Here is a 19,738-nt window from a genome sequence, read left to right on the forward strand (position 1 = left end):
ACACAGGACACAGAGAGAAGCTGTTTGGGAGCAAAGGGATGGGAAGCTCTGGATAAACCCTACGGGTTTTATTGAAATTACCGTTGTGTTCTGTGGCTTGCTTAAAATAAAACACTGCCAAGCATCTTGCTGCAGTCCCAGTGGTTTGCACCTCATATGCTTTGCGTTAACCATTTGCAATGCCCTTATTTCTGCTGTAATGCTGTGCGTGTGGCCAGAACGTTTTGGAATGATTGGAGCAGGGGTTGGTGAAACCTTGACACGGGAGCTGGTGGTTCCGAGATCACCTGGGATTGCTTCCCGCACAGGCACAGCAGCATCTCCGCTCTGCTCTGCAGCTCGGGGTAGATGTTGAGGTTCAGCCCCCTCTGTAACATTGAGCTAACTTGCGATTTTCTGCTCTCCAGCCTGTTTTTGATTTGTTGCTTCTGCTCTTGTGCTGGACCATTCCCAGACCCCCGGCTGGAGTGGCCTCGTGTCCGGCCGCTGTCCTGGGGCTCATGCGCAGGGGCCGTGGGCCACAGATGGAAGGTGCCCGTTGAGTTCTCCAGCTGAAGGTGGTCTGATCCTCTGCACACATTTCACAGGTGTTCGCCTCCAGTTCCGCTCGGAATGACCATCTGAGTCCATCTGACCACCTGCCCGTGTGCAGGATCAGGGGCTGGAGAGCATGGGGTCTGTCCCTGATGTCCTGTGCTAAGTCAAGCTTTTGTTCGCATAGCACAAGGAGATACGTGTTTTTCATGGGGAAAGATGAATACAAAAAATAATTTATCTAATCTTTGCATAAGCTGGATGAAAATAAGAATGAAATATATGTTGCAATTGTAACAGTGCATTGAAAGGCCTATTTGTTTTCTGAGTCAGAAACACTTAGTTGGCTTAAAAGTGTAATTTTAGCAGAATTGTACCGCTTGGTTTCGGTTAATGTTTCGCAGACAACAGTCTTCAAAACAATGTGAAATCTAGGAGATAAATGAGGAACCTCTTCATCATCTATACAAAGCCCTACAGCACGTGTACTCGGTCTGAAGCTTTCAGAGCTAACTGCAGAGACCTCTTCTTGTTCCTTTAATCCCATCTCCAGGTTTCAGATGAGCAGCTGTGGTCACAGCGAGCGGAGCTTCCCTGCGGGACCGGCTGGTGCTGGACCGCACAGGCAGGGGCTGCTCCAGCTCCAGCTCCAGCTCCAGCTCCTCCGTCCTCCCCCCTCCACAAAGGACCCTGGGGAGCCCGGCCTGGGTCTGGATCTCAACATCACCACTGAATTCCCAAAGGACACCCAGATCCTCCCGTGCTCTTTGTAGCCCACCTCCTCTCGGACCCGTGTCGGGGGCGCGTTGCCGGAGCAGGGAACACGAGATGCTTTGCAAGACGTCGCCTTTATTCTGTCAAGCGAGTGACTGTGACTTTCTTAATTGTGGATTCTTGTAGCTAATTAGACATGTTTGGAAACGCCTCGCACCTCAGCAGGGTTCAGTTCCGTGGGGTGCCAAGTGCTTTGTTCCCCCTCCAGCCGAGTGCTCCAGCGTGTCTTTAAGAACACTTTTCAGGCTGAAATACGCTCTGTGATTTCAGGGCACTGGAGGACTGAGCCAATACCAAATTTCTTCCAATGATCTTGACTCTAGTAGTAACATCCAGGAAAGTGCTTCTTGAACCTTAATGCTACCTTAAATAGCAATAACTCGGGCCTCACAACTTGAACTGGTCAGGGAAATGTAAAAAACACTGAAAGAGCGTGTTCAGGGGGGAGTTTCTTCTGGAGAATAGAGGAAAAATGATGGTTAAAGGTGATTTTCCCCCTCTGCCCCCTCTTTTTTTTATTCTTTCCCTTCTAGTCTGGCAGTAGCAGAGGTTAAGCATTAGCTATGGTCATCTTCCGTGAGCTTTTAATAAATTAAGAGAAAACTGACACAGTTTGGAAAAGTATAGAATAAGCAAATACTCCAGGGAGACTTTTAGTGGCAACATGATTAATAAGGGACACTCCTGGTAATACTATCAAAACAGAGCTATTGCAAAAGCATATGGAGCGTCCCTCTTTGGGGCAGGAGCGGGATCCAGACAAATGATCCAGGGCGATTTATGGGCCTCTTTGCAGTGTGGGGTTTTTCTCCCGCTACAAGTGTGAGTGTAATCAGCTCTGTGTATTGAACCATGGCATTAGGTGTAAGGAAGAAACATATTTAGTCAATCGGGCAACTTCTTTTTGCTCCCATGTATTTTTATCCTTGTCGATTGTTTGATAACAGGATACATTCCTTACACAGACCTTTTTTCCTTAATTTTATATATATATATGGGGTTTTGTTACTCTGTGTCAGCCCCTGCATGTATCTAGTAATAACCTTATGGAGCTGAAAAATAGAAATGTTCTCCAAGGGGAGAATATGATGCAAAATAGATGAAGGTGGGTTTCCAGAACATGCTGCCTTCTGTAGGTTCTCCCAGTGCTCCTCTGGTTCTGCCGCCTTTCTCCACGCTGAACGAGTCTCTGCTGACAAGTGGGTACGTGGGGAGGTTGGTAGGGGCTGTCGCACATCCCGTGTTCGCTCCCCCAGCGTTGTTGGTCTCGTCCAGACCTGTTTTATCCCCTGCGCTTTGTTCTGAGAGCAATTACTGCTTGATTTCCTTTGAAGACACTGAGTGAGCGGCTGCTGGGGCAGCTCGTAGCTGCCGTGTGGAGACAACTGCAGTCACGAGCTTAGAAACTTCTTGAGTTTTAGGAAGGTACTGAGATGAAATGAGATTGTGGTTTTTCCTCCTCCTTTCCTCCTGTGGTATAAAATGAGGGAGGACCTCTTGTACTGCTCTTGCATAAATTGTGCAGGTTTGGCTCTGCTCAAATCAGAAGTTAAAATAAAAAGGCCATCCTGACCCATGAGACAATGCAGTCTTCCAAAACCCAAATAGCTGTGTGTGCTACCCCAGCACGGAGGAGTCAGAGATCTGTGTGTGTGGGCTTTAAGGGATGCCTTGCCTTCTTTTTTTGGAGAAGAAACTTCTGTTAACATCTAAATGATTTCAAGAATTCAGCAAGGATTGAATTCCCTACTTCATCGGCATGGAACTTCACATTGCTACTGAACTCTGTTATTTTATCAGCCTCCTGCTCTTCAAACTCCATTTACCAAAAGCTTTTAAAAGTGATTATACAAGTCAAACCTAATTTCTTATCACGGTTCTGTATTTATTGGCTCAGTTGTTTGCGAGGGATTGTTTCACCCACCCTGTTTCCCTTGGCATTTTTAGAAGGTTCTTATAGTTGTAAGCAGCTGTGGACAGTTATTAATAAGACGTATTTGGTTGCTGGTTTGTGCAGTTTTGTATGCTGATTAGGTTGGCTTGCCAGGGGTTGAGCAAGTTTCTAAAAGAAGGATTGTTCTTCAAATTGTGAAAACAGTCTTCTCAACAAAGAAACAGCAAGAATTTTACGTGCAGGCTGGTACACTTCTGCAAAAACGCTTTATTTGTGTGAATCGGTATTGACTTTAAAATCAATGAAGCCCCATGTTAAAAGAGCTGATCTGAAAGATGTCCGGGTTCTTTTCGTTCTTCTCAGCCTTGTACCTGACATGACCAGCCCTTGCCCGTTCAGCGCTGCCTCCCCGGGCTGCCCGCGCTCTGCTGTGCTGCCCAAAGCAGCGGTAGCGGGTCGGTGCATCCCTTTCTGAGCGCAGCACAGGCTGCCGGTGACACCGAGCGATCTCCTGGGTTGGCTCCTCCTGTGTCTGTGTCCCTGGGCAGCAGGGCCACCCGAAGGCTTTTTGAGACTCAGGTCTGAGTCTGGTCTCAGAATCGTAGAATCATGGAATATCTCAAGTTGCGACCATAAGGACCATTGAGTCCTCTCTGCCTTGTCCCTGCTCGGAGCAGGAGGTTGGTGGATTAGAAGGGGGTGGTCAGTAGGTCAGAGAGGTTCTCCTGCCCCTCTGCTCTGCCCTGGGGAGACCACACCTGGAATATTGTGTCCAGTTGTGGCCCCTCAGTTCCAGAAGGACAGGGAACTGCTGGAGAGAGTCCAGCGCAGCCACCAAGATGCTGAAGGGAGTGGAGCATCTGCCGTGTGAGGAAAGGCTGAGGGAGCTGGGGCTCTGGAGCTGGAGAAGAGGAGACTGAGGGGGGACTCATTCATGGGGATCAATATGGAAAGGGGAGTGTCAGGAGGATGGAGCCAGGCTCTTCTTGGTGACAACCAGTGACAGGACAAGGGGCAATGGGTGCAAACTGGAACACAGGAGGTTCCACTTAAATTTGAGAAGAAACTTGTTCCCAGTGAGGGTGTCAGAGCCTGGCCCAGGCTGCCCAGGGAGGTTGTGGAGTCTCCTTCTCTGCAGACATTCAAACCCGCCTGGACACCTTCCTGTGGAACCTCAGCTGGGTGTTCCTGCTCCATGGGGGGATTGCACTGGATGAGCTTTCCAGGGCCCTTCCAACCCCTGACATTCTGGGATTCTGTTGGACTAGAACCTGCTGTGGCCCCTTTCCACCTGGTGGTTTTATGATTAATGACTCCAGTTGTCTTCTCTGCAGAATCACAAGAGCAGATCTTGCCGTTGGAGTGCTAGGTTCAACCAGATCAAATCTATGGAGTCAGTCAAACAGAAGTAAGCACAGTTTCCTTCTGCAGCCCCTCCTGTTGGAGACCCGCTGCAGGTGGGGATGGGCTCTGTGACGTGTGATGGATTTGTCCCAGAAAGAGAGGCTGATGCTGAGCAAAGCAAGTTGCAAACTGTATCCTGCTGGAGCAGAGAGCTCACAGTCCTGTGTCCACCCCTGCATGGATCTAGGAATAACCTTAAGGAGCTGAAAAAGGGCAATGTTCTCTAACGGGAGAATATGATGCAGACGGACTGCAGTGGGCAGGTGAGGAGAATATCCAGCCACACGCGTGATCAAAAATTAGTTTGCCAACAAAGTTCGGTTCACTTCCCTCTGAGACTTCAAAAATAGAAACTAAGCATCTCCCACCTTTATTAGGCTTGTGTTCGTGTGGGAGCTCCAGCTTGTGGTGCCCCAGACCATGGGGTGTCAGCCTGTGGCAGCTGAGCTGCGTGGAGTGACCTGAGGGCAATCGCTGTGACAGTCATCATGTCCCCAGTGGACTTGTTCCGTGAGGTCACATTTCCCAGCAGACTCCCTTAATGTGAAAGGAAATCACCATGCCAGGGCTGGCACCGCTGGGTTGGCTTGGGAGCCACTGGTCACCTTGTCCAGCCCAACCTCCTCAGGGACAGATGGACCCTTGAGAATCCCTCCGCAGCACCCACCCAGCCTGCTTGGGCCTTCTGGCTCCTGACTCCATCAATCATGGCCCTTCTGGCTCCTGATTCCATGAAGACTTTGATGTTGGAGGCGGAGGAAGGCCGGTTGCATCCTGCACTTAGCTGGCCTTGGTTCTTGAAGGCGATTGCACAACTGCTTTTACTGGAGAAGCTCCTCAACTCAGCCAAGAACATTAATGATACAGTTGTGGTTTATGTGGCAGCCTCCTTGTTGTGTACCTGAAATTACCTCTCTGAGCTATTCTCCAAGGCCTGTGGTGTAGGGAGAGAGACATAATGAACAAAGCAGTTGGGAGACAGTTCAGACTTTTAAGTCAATATAGAATGGAAAAACAACAGGAGTATTAGATGTGTGTAACCGGTTCAGACGTAGTTTGTAATTCATCTTCATCTGTGGCTTTTAAAATCAGCAACAGCCAGAGTATCCCAGATTTGAAACGCCTGTTTTTTCAGATGTAATGGATGTGCAGACAATTTTTTCCGGACGTCACCCCTCCGAGCATCGTCTTCCAGGTGGGTTAATGTCCAGTGCGGTGGCTGGGGCGGCGCTGCACAGCGCGGCTCTGACCCGGCTTACAGGGTTAGCCCAGCAGCTCCACATTGAAAGTTGCCGGTCACTTAGTTCCTGCCTGTTTTGTACCCATTTTTAATTTTTAAAAAGAAGCAAAAAAACCCACCATGCTGATTTTTGAGCTGGTTTTTCTCATACCAAAGTCTGTGTAAGGATGATTTATGAAGTTAGCAGGGGCTACACTGGAAAAGCAAGATCTATTATGAAGTGGATTGAGCAGCCCATACTGAAATGTTTATTGTCGTCTTCAAAATAGAATACATCAGGGTTGATGGTGCCTGTCCAGGAAAGAGAGAGAGTGGAGTGGGGCTGGTGGGGTATTTTTAGTATTCCAATAAAAGACAAGGCTTTTAAAGGAAATCACTTATTGCCATTTTGCAATCAAGAATGCAGGAGTGTTCCAGGGGCTGCAAGAAATATGCTTCAAGAATGTCAGAGCCATAAGGAACTAATCATTAAATATTCTCTCGTTTCCACCCCCGTTTCTTGCTCTGAGGAAGCCATTTAGAAGCTTCGCAATTTGTATGTAAATCTCAACCCTCCTGACCACGCGGTCAAGTATCCAAAGGGCCGAGGAGCCAGCGTCCCATTTTCAAACGCCGTTACAATTCCTGTGCAAGCAAGGCGCTTTTTAAAATAGAAGACACATGGAGCAGACTTCAAGAACACTTAATCTGACCTTAAATGACATGGTATGAACGCTATATGATTTTTTTTCTGCTATATCTTTTTATCCTTGATCAGTGTTCAGCCAGTGAAGTTCCTCTTGCTCAAACAGACCAGTAAAACTGTGGGTTTGTTACCGCAGCTTCTTCCACTCATTCGACTGAGCCGTGATTATTTTTATTTCTTTTTCCTTTTTTCACATGTAACTTCAGCAGTTGTTGACGCTATAAACATTTCGGAAGCGTTCTGGCACTGCGTTACATCCATCTAACCGGAGAGTGAGTAATCCCGGCATTTGTGCGAGTGAAAAACAAAGGAAGAGGCAAAAGATTATACTTTCTCAAGTGATTTAAGAGCCTAATGGGACAATTTAGTGAAGCATCTAAGCAGAGCTGGTGGTTACCTGCTCCCGCTCCCCATGTTCCCGTCTTCGTCCTTGTCCCGGCGCTGGTGTCCTGGTGAGGCGGTTCAGGGAGCGATAATGGCAGAGGACTGACCCCACCGAACACAAAGAGCGGGGCGCGGGTCCGGTGGCAGATGGACGCGGGCAGATGTCCCTGTCTGCGCCAGGCCAGCAGAGCCCTCCTTTCATTTTATTATTATTTTTCTTTTTTCTCCCCGTTTGTTTTTACTGGAGAAAGTAGTGGAGGAACAACAGTCCCCTGCTGGGATCATCTGTCGTGTCTTCTGCCTTTTCCCTGCTTGCTGCAGGTAGCGGCTCCGGGTGAGCTGCTGCCCGGCAGGTTATTGTTTGAGGAAAGCCAGTCAGGGTTTGCCAGCTGGGCTGTGGCTCCGGCGTCCCCCGAGAGGAGCTGGTGGGGGCAGCTGGGCTGGAGAAGGTGGGTGGATGTGGGGGTGTGAGGAGCAACACAGCCACCAGGGCTGGGGTTGAACTCGCCGTGGGCACAGGTCGGTGTCTCTCCTTGCAGTGTCTGGCTGCTCAATCTCCAAGCCTTCTAATGCAATGGGAAGTTGACAGTGGCTGAACATGAGCCAGCGTGTGCCCAGGTGGCCAAGAGGCCACCAGCATCCTGGCTGGTACCAGCACTGGTGTGGCCAGCAGGCCCAGGGCAGCGACCGAACCTGTGCTGGGACCTGGGGAGGCAAAACCGCGAATCCTGGGGGCAGTTCTGGGCCCCTCACGCCAAGAAAGGGCTTGAGGTGCTGGAGCGAGTGGAGAGAGGGGAACGGAGCTGGTGAGGGGCTGAGCACAAGTGTGATGGGGGCGGCTGAGGGACCTGGGGGGTTCAGCTGGAGAACAGGAGCTGAGGGGAGACCTTCTGATCTCTGAACTGCCTGAAAGGAGCTTGGAACCAGGGGGGTCAGGCTCTGCTCCCCAAGAACAAGCGCCAGGAGCAGAGGAAACGGCCTGAAGTTGCACCAGGGGAGGTTGAGGTTGGATGTGGGGAACAATTTCTTCCCCAAAGGGCTGTGGGGCATTGGAACAGGCTGCCCAGGGCAGTGCTGGAGTCACCAGCCCTGGAGGGGTTGAACAGATACAGAGATGAGGTTCTCAGGACATGGGGCAGTGCCAGGGGTGGGGTATGGTTGGACTCCAGGATCTCCAGGGTTTTTTTCCAACTAAAATGAGCTGATGATTCTATGGTAAGTAACCTTTGGATTTTCTTAGGTCGTTGTGTCTTGCAAGGAAAGCTCCACCTGGCTCTGCTCACACCTTTGACTGCTCTCCCCACCGCAGTTCAGTGACAATGACCTCTGGTAAGCCTAGAGACAGGGATGTCCAGTTAAACCTGTGCTTTCTCACCCTTTCCTCCTGATTTTTGCTGAGTTTATGCCAGAACAAATGGGTTCAGGTGACATCTACGGCTTGGCGGGGCTCATTGGGATGAACCTCATCTGCAAACAGGGATTTGTAGAGCCTCTGCGGTCCTTGTTGGGCTTGTTTTGTTTCCTCTCTTGTGGAAAACCTTCTGTGCACATTTTGGTTTTGAAACTTTCACAAGTCCCGTTCCAAGTTGTAACACAGTTGTTCAGAAATGCAGCACATCGCTCGGCTGATCTTGTTTCTCAGTGTCACTTATGTAAGGGAAGGATGCTAGAGAGTTTGGAGAAGGGAAAATTGGAAAGCGTGTGTGCTTATTTAATTCTTAAAAAGAAAAAAAAGGGAAGAAAAATAAGCCACATGCAAAAAAATCCAGTAACCATGTCTGCCCATGACCTTTGAGGTGGAAATAGCTTGATAATAGCAGCGTGGGGACAGGCAAGGAAAGTCTGTGAGGTCACTCGGGAGGAACAAAAGGAAAAAACAGGAGAATGGTTCCAGTTCCTGGGTTGCTGGGAGCTGGTCCCTGCAGAACAGGACCCGTGCAGAACAGGACCTGTGCAGAACAGGACCCGTGCTGAATGGACCCGTGCAGAATGGGACCTGTGCAGAACGGGACCTGTGCAGAATGGGACCTGTGCAGAACAGGACCCGTGCAGAACGGGACCCATGCAGAACAGGACCCGTGCAGAATGGGACCTGTGCAGAACAGGACCCGTGCAGAACGGGACCCATGCAGAACAGGACCCGTGCAGAATGGGACCTGTGCAGAATGAGACCCGTGCAGAACGGGACCCGTGCAGAACAGGACCCGTGCAGAATGGGACCTGTGCAGAACGGGACCCGTGCAGAACAGGACCCGTGCAGAATGGGACCTGTGCAGAACAGGACCCGTGCAGAACGGGACCCGTGCAGAACGGGACCCGTGCAGAACAGGACCCATGCAGAACGGGACTTGTGCAGAATGAGACCCGTGCAGAACAGGACCCGTGCAGAACGGGACCCGTGCAGAACGGGACTTGTGCAGACGGGCATCGGGCAGAGGTTACAGAGCTCCCCAGGTCTGAGCCGAACGAAAAGAGACGGCATGTGGGAAAACCCAAAAACGTGGCTCTGGGGAGACGTGCGGTCTGGAACGGTCGCCTTGGGCTGCACAGTCCTGCAGGAATTTACCCCAAAAGACAGTTTGTGCTCCGGAGGGGCTTTCTGTCAGCCTGCCTTTACACTGGGGACTAACTTGGAGAGAAATTGCTGCAGAGTTAATATTACTCATTAAATACATCTGATCTTTTGTTCAGTGTAGCAGTGAGTACGTAGGGTCCAGTTAATTCTGTGGGTTTTGGGTGGGGGATAACTTGGGTAAGATGTTGTCTCGTGCGACTGCTCTTTGTGCAGTGATGAGTCCAGTAAATGATTTTATTATCAGGTATTTCTGCAGAAAGGTATTAATAAGGTCTGTGCATAAATGCTTTAAAGCTCTTTGGTTCAGTGATAGAGAGGTACATCCAGCCATTGCTCCTCGGCTGTCCCTGCCAACTACCTGCTGCTATTTAAAGTAGAGACAGATTTAGCTCCAAGTGTTCCCTTTCCCGCAGACTCCTCCAAAAGTTAAAGCTTGTGACAGTTCAGCTCTTGCTGACTTGTCTTCAGATCCAAACAAATGTCTTGTCAGTCTCTGAGCTTCACTTCTGGTGGCTCAGAAGGTAAAATGTATTTATATTTCTTAATTTCCTTAGGAAACCCTCCAGTCTTTTAACTGCCCTTCTAGGCCGGTTCTCAGGTCAACGCAGGAGGTTAATGAGTTGTGTAGATTTAAGGGATGTACAATCAGATTGATATTTATGAGGCATCTTAAACCGTTGGGTCTGAACCTTCCGAGCGCTGCCCAAGGTCGGATGTGGCCTCCCATGGACCTGCTGAGCTTCGGAGATGCCGGAGCCTGCGACCACATCCATCGGAGCTGCTCTGTGACGGTTGCAGTTCACATGCTGTCGGGTTTGTACGGTATATATTGCTTTTTGAAAGAATATGGGATTTCTGTGCAGTTGTGCTTGGAAGTAGTTCAATATACTATCTGGCGTGCGTTTGTAATTTGAAAAATAGATTAAAAAAGAAGCAAATTGAAGTATAACAATAATGGATTAGGAGAAACACTTATCTCACTTCCTTCCATTCAGCCAGGCTGTGCATGCGGTTTGGGACCCCAGCGCTCGGGATTATTCGATCACTGGAGCAATAAGCGTTTTGGATGTAAACTCACTCCATGCTGCTTCTGGGACCGACTCTGACATTTGTTTTCCAGCAGCGGTGGTTTCGATCGTGCTGTTCTTTGGCCGCACCGTGTTTGCGGCAGGTCCCGCTGTCAGAGCCGCGCGGTGTCTCCGTGCCTGGGGACGGGTTCGTGTTAACGTTGACAAAACCTCCTCGGTGTGCCCAGAGGGGAGCGCGGCTCCAACCACGGGACAAAAACCCACAAAAACACTATTTTCATTATGTTAAATAATGTCGACTGAGGAGTTAACGTGTATAAACAAAGCCTATAGCTTTGACTCGGCTAACTCGTTTCTTCAGGTTGACTTAGTGTTGCATGAATAGCTCCAAATGTGGAATAACTCATAAAGTAACAGTTTTTTCATCTTACATAGGCATGACCTAGGTTTCTCTTTCTTCCAAATAAGGAATTAATAAAGCAATAGTTGTTGTTTCCAAAGAGCTCAGCTTTTTTGAGAACTGTCTTTTTTTGTTCTCCTCCAGACCCAATGAACCACATGGGCGTTTGGAGCCTTTAATAACCGCTCACAGAGCCTGCTCTTGATTTCTGTGAGAACTGCCAGTGATTCTGGTGTCAGATTGAGAGGTACGGCTGTAGTGTTGAATTTCTTGAGTCAGACCGGTTGCAAAGGAAGGTCAAAAGCAATAAGGCCCCGGTTCCTCTGGGCGGGCGGATAATGTGCGATCGCAGCGTTTTACCCAGACCTATCGCCCAAGGAAAGGTTTGGCTGTCACAAAACTAATAAAGAACAAGTCCCCGGAGAGATGGTTTCAATGATGCAGGTGTAGGAATCGGGGAGTGTATTTACATACAGGCCAGCTTAATAGTGTGGGATTTATGCTAAAGTGGTTCTTAATGCAATACAAATTGAGTACCCCGTCTCGCTCGACATGAGGAATATGTTAGAAGGAAAGATATATATGTATATTTTTTTATAGCTTTTTTGGGGAGAAAGTGTTTGGCTTCTTTTTGGGAATGTAAAGGACATCAAGATGCATTTCTTGGTTTTCTGCTGCTCTGAAAACCAGGAGTTTTAGCAGATTTGGGCAGGGTTTCTGCCATGTATCCGGCAACACGGACTTGAAATTAACTTACTGAAAAGGCAGATAAAATTTGCTGGTTTTTCTTCTTTTCTTTAGACTGTGATGTTAACAAGACGTCCCTGAAGAGAGCGGCTGTGCCTCCGCAGCCCCGCGTTGAAACTCCCATCTTCTCCCGCTTCTCTCCTGCCCTGTAAAGCAGCTATTATGTGTTTATAAGTTAGTGCTCCATGTCACTTATAAAAGAAGCCTTATTCATAAACTTCTGGATAGGCAGTTCTGTGGGAATATAACTTTCTTGGCATAAAACAAGGCACTTTCTCCAGATCATGTAATGCTGTACCAGGCTCTTCTAAGTCATAGCATGCTATTTATTATTATTTTATCACCTATAAAAGACACCAAAGCTGAACCTTCATCATTATTGAGAATGACACTATAACTGATTCAGCAAAGAGGTGGGAAAACCCCAAACACAGCTCCTGTTCCCAGAAATCGTCACCAAGACGGTGCTGGGGATGCTCAGGGCTTGTCATGGCCACTGTCCCCGTGTCCCCCTCTGCGGACAGCGCAGGGGGCGTCACACACAGGGACGTTGCGTGTTTTGGGTGGGGTTTGCGAGCTATAAGTCAAAAGTTCTTGAAGCAGGCTTGGATGTAACCGTTCAAGTTTTGGAGTGCGGGCAGGCGCGGGGCAGTGCCAGGAGTGGGTTACGGTCGGACTCGATGATCCTGAGGGTCTTTTCCAAGCAGAATGATTCCATGATTAAACCAGCGTCCCCTCGGTCCCTGGGACATGTCTCGCCGGTTTATACAAAGGACACCAGGATGCTGTTGGGAGCGGGGATGCCAAGGAGGAAGGTGCAGCTGTCTGTGCAGGGGCTGCCCCGCGCGAAGCTGCGGCACGAGACACCCCATAGGAACCTGCGCGCTCTAATTGATAACACATTGAGTCTCAACGGCCAGCACTGCATGGCCACAGAGTGATTTTAATAGTAAATCAATAGTCTGATAGAAGCAGACCAGAAATCTTTTGACACTTATTCAAGAGGGACTTGTCAAAACACCGTGTATTTATGAGCAAGTTCCTGCCTGCCTGTTCAAAGGCACTTGAACCCCTGCCAGATCCTAAACACGCTCAGATTCCCAGGAGTTATATTCAGCACAATAAGTGGATATTTCACAGTAAATATTGCTGTGTCAGAGCTGGCGTGAGCACCCAGTTGACAGGCAACAATTTGCCGCTTTGTGTGGGTGCTGTGAGGGCTCGTCTGTCCATCCGTGGTGGGGCCGGGGAGCAGGAATTTCGCTGGGCTCCAGGTGTCCTTAGCATTAGGAATTAAAATGCTTTAAAGAAAACTGCACATCTCTGGGTCTCAGCTGCCTCCATCTGAACAGCCAGCAGAAGGAACTGGGGAGTCAGGGTGATTAATCACAAGCACAAAAGCCGGGTGCTGGCTGGCAGTAGGTACCGCTCTTCACCGAGGAAACCAATTCAGCAGCGATATTTGTGATTCGTAACAGTTATTTGAAGCAAATAGGCTTATTTAGTACATGACACCCTGCGCTTGCATGAGGTTACAAACTAGAAATGTTAATTATTTTCTGTCTTCTCGCAGTTTTGCAGCCCATCTACGATTTCATCAGCGATGTGCAGGCTGTAACGTGCTGTAGCGTGGGCTCCGTACCGGGAGGAGAGGGATGTCCTGGAACAGGGGGATGCTTGGGAGCACAGGGCTGCTGAGGAGCAGGGGGATGCTGAGGAGCACAGGGATGCTCGGGAGCAGGGGGATGCTGAGGAGCACAGGGTTGCTCAGGGGCAGGGGGATGCTCGGGAGCAGGGAGATGCTCAGGAGCAGGGGGATGCTCAGGAGCAGGGGGATGTCCTGGAGCACAGGGATGCTCAGGAGCAGGGGCATGCTGAGGAGCACAGGGTTGCTCAGGAGCAGGAGGATGCTCGGGAGCAGGGAGATGCTCAGGAGCAGGGGGATGCTCGGGAGCAGGGAGATGCTCAGGAGCAGGGGGATGCTCAGGAGCAGGGGGATGTCCTGGAGCACGGGGATGCTCAGGAGCAGGGGGATGCTCAGGAGCACAGGGCTGCTGAGGAGCAGGGGGATGCTGAGGAGCACAGGGATGCTCGGGAGCAGGGGGATGCTGAGGAGCACAGGGATGCTCGGGAGCAGGGGGATGCTCAGGAGCAGGGGGATGCTGAGGAGCACAGGGCTGCTGAGGAGCAGGGCGATGCTCGGGAGCACAGGGACGTGCCATGTCCCACGTTTGCGCGGTGCTGCAGCCCCGAGCCACGTCTGGGGTCTCCGTGATGGGAAAACAGCAAAGCTTGGGCTGACGAGAGGGGAATGAAGTGATTTATTTGACTGGTCATCTGCGTGACTGGTGTTTGTCACTGCCCAGGACGGCTGGCAGAGCAGCATGGAGCGTGGGCTTTAAGTGAGGTCTCACCCTGTTTCCCCAAAAATAAGATAGGGTCTTATATTAATTTTTGCTCCAAAAGACACGTTAGGGCTTATTTCCAGGGCGTGTCTTATTTTTCCATGAACAACAATTTACATTTATTCTTGAAGAAAAAAATCAACATTTATTCAAATACAATGTCATCACACTGTGGAACATCATCATAACTCTCCAAACCCTGAATTCCATTGTGAATTTCTTGTGCCTCTATTTCCTTTAGAACCATTGGCTCCAGTTTCTCCTGTCCAGCTCTATTGCTGTATTAAAGCAGCCCCTCTTGTCCACGTCTGCTGCTCGTCGCACATCGGCAGCACAACTGGCAGCTCTCCATCAGGTCTCTGCTCTGCCTGCTGCAGGGTCTGTCTGTCTGTCCCGCTGCATTCTATTGCCAATTAATTTTACTTTTTTACACGTATAGCTGCCTGGCTACTATTTAAATTGACCTTTTTTATGAACTGTTACTAGGGCTTTTTTCTGGAGTAGGGTTTATATTTTGAGCATCCTGAAAAATAACGTTAGGGCTTATTTTTGAGGTAGCTCTTATTTTTGGGGAAACAGGGTATTTCTAGTGAGAACTTACACCCTGGAGTTCCCGGTCCCGGCCGGGCAGGGTAGTTACCATCCGGCTGAAAAGGTGCAAGGGAGTGAGAGTCCTCAGCATTACCAGCTGCGTTTACACAGAGCGTGCGGTGCAAACGGGGTGAGGAATCATCTTGGAGATGCCCAACCCGCAGGAGGTGTTTGCATTTCCATGTGAGCTCCAGCCGGGAAGTTGTTCAGGAGTGAATGGGACACAGTGGGAGGGGTGTCCATGGTGAACCCCAAACCAGTGACCCCCCAGCTGGGAATAGGTTTGGGACTTGGAGAAGGGCTGAGATGGGGACAGTGTGGAGCCCAGATCCTCTGGTCTCACAGCCGGAAAGCAGGTGAGACGGACTGAAGAGCCATCTAGAGATAATTACTTATATTTTTAACCATTTCTTTCTGTCTTGTGTCTCAAAATTTGATCTTTTTTTTTTCTTCGAAATGGCTTCGCTAGGTTTGGAGTATTGAGCCCCCAGCTGCCCAGGGACCAGGGGGTCAGGATGGGGGTGACAGCAGAGAAACAGCTGATGTGACACTGGGGACAGAACCCGGCACGGCAGTCCGAGTGCCGGGACCCCTGTCCCGCCGCACGTCGAGCCCCAAAACCCGGCTGAGAAGCGGCCCCGGCGCGGGCTGGAACAGCAGCACCGGCTTCAGCAGCATCGCGCTTTCTCCAACCTGCCTTAATTAACTGCTCTGTAATTGCACATAGACGGCTGCCTTCCCTTCCCGCCTTTCCCCAGATGTACATTTCCAATTTGCATTCCTGTCACTGTTTTCTTTTGCGCAGGAATCTTGTATTTTTTCTTCTCTGGTTCCTGTTTACTTTGTTAGTGGCTTTGATTCCCGTACTCCTCTTTGAGTTCTTGGTGAGGGGAATATTTGTATTGCACAGGACTTGGGGAATAAAAAAAGGCAAAGCAGGCAGGGAATCCAGGACGCGTAATTGCTGTCAGATCCCGTCCGCGGTTTCTGTTGGGAAGCGTGTTGCACTGCGCGAGACACCCAGGTTTAAAAGCTTCACATCCTTCAAATCTGCTGTCCTGTAGTACAGGGGGGAGCGGAAAATGCGCGTCACATCTGGTCTCTATCATGCAAGAGGTGCTTTGAAACGTGCGCGCTATGGCCAGGTGATGCCGCGCTGTTCTGTTTGTGGGTATGGGATCCGATAAGCGGTTGACGCCGCGGGGGGCTGATGGGACACGTGCCGTTGGCACCGCGCTCCACCGCCGCTTCTGGAAACAGGAAAGCGGCTCCAGGTTTTTGATACCTGTCTCTTTCCAGGAACAAAATGGAGTTCATTTCGTTTTGCCGTCCCGCTCTTGCTGCCCTGAGTGTCCTCTGAAGTTTCCTGCTCGCTCTGCTATTGCCCATTAGCGATACTTTATTAGTCCCCACCTTCCCCTCTTCATGCCGGGTAATAATTCTGGTTTTATGTGCAGCTTTTCTTGCGAGTTGTCAAAGAATAATTACGCTCCATTAACTCCACTTTGTATCATTACTAATTCACACCTAGAGAGTATTTTCCAAGCAACTGATCTCGGTTGTCTCTTAATTGCTGAAGTCCATAAACTCTGTCACACTGAAACTGTGCTAAGGATTTGCACCCTCTAAAATGTACCCTCCGGTGCAAAATGTAACAGAGAATCTGAATGTGGCAGCTTTATCAGATCTTATTTCTTCCTGATTTAAGCAAATTTAGGAAAGTTGTTTGCATCTGGCTCTGTTGAAGACTGCACAGTGTGCATTCTGTGCCGCTGGCTCTTTGGGCAGGGAAAGGCTGGGATCAGCAGCATCGCCCCAGCTCCCTTCAGATCACAAATGGTTTAAACTGCGCTTAACAGAGAAGAAAATACTGTTGGTGGCAACTCTCATTTCCCTGGAAAAAAATCCTGGAGCCCTGGCAGAGAAACAGTTTCTGCACAGAAAACATGACACTATTTACAAAAAGCAATGTCTAATATCCTTTTCCAACTTGGAAAGAGGAGTTTATTTTAATACATCCTTTTTTAATTGCCACGAGCTGGACTTGTAAATATTGTAAATGGTTGAGTAATAGTCATCTGCGAGCAGACCGAGCGGAGGGGCGCTTTTTCCGCTCTCGGAGCCCTGGCGCGTTCCCACAGCTCTGGCGGGGGTGGCGGAGCAGACCCTGAACCAAAGCTCCTGATAAAAGGTGCTCTGAGCCGGGGACGTGTGTGCGGATCCGCAGGGGTCACCGGGATCAGTGCAACATTTCCTGCTCCGAGCCAGAGCGGAGCGAGGGGAGAGCTCTCCCTCGGAAGGGGGAAACCGAGTGACCCCCAGCCCTGTGGCCTTAGTGCTGTCCTTCAGTCGAGAGAGAAAACCTGCTCTGCTGGTGTTCTGGATCAGTCTTCAGTGCGATCCGTAACATGGTTTTTAACGCCATCCTGCAGAGAGCGAAAGAAACAGTCATAAAGTTCTGTAGGATTGTGTTAGTCAAGAACTTCTGTGCATCCGCGGCTCGGGGCAGCACGGAGCTGCGTTAGGCAGAGCTCCGTTAGACTCTCCTAATGCCGGTTGATCTTCGTTTTCCCAAGCCAGGCACATACCCGAAGGCCCTGCTTTTGCTCTGCAAATAGTTTTGTCTGAGAGCAGGAATGGTTTGTATTGGAAACAATTTCCTGATGCAATTTGGATTTCCTTCGGAATAATCCCTTGCCCCAGTGGGATGGTACAGGGGGATTCTAGAACAGCTTAACTGGCCTTGCCGTGAGTTAAACATATCCCTTAATCTGCACAAGGCAGATGTTTAAGGAGGAAGATGCCCTGCAGGCACTGTTACAAAAAGTCAGTTTGAAGGGTCAGGAAGAGCAAGAACTGCTCTACAAGGCCGGATCTGAGTCCAGGTCATGGGTGTGCGGGCTCTGCCGAGTGGGAAATGAGGAGCAGCAGGACCACGAGGGAGAATTTCATAGCAAAAGACGGGTTGTTGGAGGAGGCAGCAACCTTAACGGCGTTTCGTCTCTTCCAGGAATGCTGGTGGTGATCGTGCTGCTGCTCATTGCCATCGCCGTGGTCGCTGTCTGGCCGACACATTAATGCGGATCCGGGAGCTGCTGCCCCACAGCTGATTGCGGGAACTCCAGAGAGACCGACTTTGTGCAAAGGCCTTCTGTGTTTTAAATAAACTCGACAACATGAGAACGAAGCTGTGTCTGACAGACGTCCGTCCTTCCTGCCGGGCGCAGCCGGAGAGCACGGCGCCCTCTGAAGGGTTCGAACCTGCCAAGGATGCTGTCCCACCTTCCCGTGGCGCTGGAGCCGCGGCTGCCCCTGCAGCGGGCGCTCGTCTCCATGGGACCACGGGACCGCCTGCCCGTCCACACCGCTCACCCCAGCGGTCACTGTCCCAAGGGCTTTACTTTAACATACTAACATAAAGGTGAAGGTGTGGTTTGGGAGCACAGCGGTGGCACTCCTCTGCTTTCTGATACCTACCTTCAGAAGGAAAATTCGTGCTTTTTTTTCAAGGAATAACTGTTTTTTGGGAATGACGGCATCGGGCTGCTCCCAGAGCCCTGTGGGGCGCAGGACCCGTGGGCTGCATGGGGGCACTGGGAGCGGCTCAGGGCCCGGCCCCTGGGGAGGGTTCTCGGTGTCACAGATCACGGCAGAACCACGAGCGGGTCTGGGGTGTCCGAGCGGGGACCCCAGCGCATGGGACCTGCGCTCCCCACGTCCCCCCACAGTGCTCCCCACATCCTCCTACGTGCTCCCCATGTCCCCCACATGCTCCCCACATCTCCCCACGTGCTCTCCATGTCCCCCGTGTGCTCCCCACATCCCCCCACGTGCTCCTCATGTGCCCCCCACGCCCCCCCACATGCTCTGCCATTAACCTACTAATCTCAGCCATCGGGGTCTGTCTCCTTCTTTCATAACTTTTCACATGCTGTTAAAGCTGAGAGGAAGGATTACCTGTTCAAAAACTAATGAAAAAGAAGTATTGAATGTTTGCTTCTGGCCAAGAAAATCATTATTTTGTTATATGTGCCAGTTTGATTTCAGAACTGATAGAGCAAGCAATAAATATTGAATAAAAGCCAATCCATTTACATACAACTTATCTGCCTGGGTTTTTATTGTTTCCTACCCTCTCATGTTCCACTCAGACGATTCTCCAGCGCTTCTATTTCCTGAGAGGCGATTTGGAGCAGGAAAAAAGCGATTCCTGCCAGATTCATGTGTGTCATGACATCCATTTCCTGACGGACCCGCGCCCGGGCTGCTCCTCCCGGCCGGGGCGGTGTCTGCTTTCACAGCTCTCCGGGGCTCCAGCGTCGTTCCCGCGCCTGCCTGCCCAGCGCTGGGCTTTGCCCAAGGTGGGAAGTCCAGGCTCAAGCTTCATGCTGGGGAACTAGATATTGATACCATGTTCTGCCGGTGGAGGACAGACAGTGATGCCCGTGGCCGGGATGCAGCCGAGTCTTCCACACATCTCCACGTGCTACACTGGAGAAAATCCTTGAAGTCTTCAAAAGTCCAGCCCAGGTTCTGCGTGTTTGCTTTTCCTTGGAGTGCTGCTTCATCCTGCAGCCTTCAAAGGAGGCGAAAAAATACCCCGAAGTTTTATGTTCTCACAGTTTTCAGGCAGACACAAGAGGTTTTTGATTAGTTTATTTCTTGATCTCAGATTAGCAGCAGAGTTTTAAGCAAGGCTGCTCCAGCGGGGAACAAATCACGGGCGGCTATGGGGACGCGTTGGGAACTCGGTTCCGCGGCAGGGCCGCATCCTGCGCTGGGCCGTTCTCCCCGCCCTGCGCTGGGCTCTCACCCCAGCCCGGCCCAGGGGCCTTCGGGACAGCACGAGAATAACCGGCGGTTTGTTGAGATGAGGCTGCAGGCTTGGCTTTCTCATTAAAACCGTCGTTTATGGAGGGAATTAGGGCTTTGTTTGAATTCCCAGGATGCGTAATTCATCGCGATCAGTGTGTGGTGGTGACTTTGTTCTGATAGAGGCTTTAAAAAGATGCTTTCTGTCCTGTTGGGTCCTTAAACACATTTTTCTGTCAGTGCCTGGGAAAGGTGGAAACACGAG

General features: G+C 50.3%; 1 protein-coding gene across 3 annotated transcripts in view; it reads left to right on the top strand.

Moving 5' to 3' along the window:
* STX8 (syntaxin 8) overlaps positions 1–18,762 on the top strand; it is a 104,983-nt gene extending 86,221 nt beyond the window's left edge. For 2 of the 3 annotated variants that reach the window (XM_065852696.2, XM_071816255.1), the window contains one exon: positions 17,672–18,762. In XM_065852696.2, the coding sequence (XP_065708768.1) occupies positions 17,672–17,739 (68 nt within the window). In that variant the 3' untranslated portion in view covers positions 17,740–18,762. Of the gene's footprint in view, positions 1–15,960; positions 16,094–17,671 lie in introns of all 3 variants that reach the window. The other variant, XR_011741749.1, reaches the window with a different exon arrangement.
* The last annotated feature ends 976 nt before the right edge of the window (positions 18,763–19,738 follow it).

The sequence above is a fragment of the Patagioenas fasciata genome, chromosome 18 (genome assembly GCF_037038585.1).
Source record: "Patagioenas fasciata isolate bPatFas1 chromosome 18, bPatFas1.hap1, whole genome shotgun sequence".
Classification (NCBI taxonomy): Eukaryota; Metazoa; Chordata; class Aves; order Columbiformes; family Columbidae; genus Patagioenas; species Patagioenas fasciata.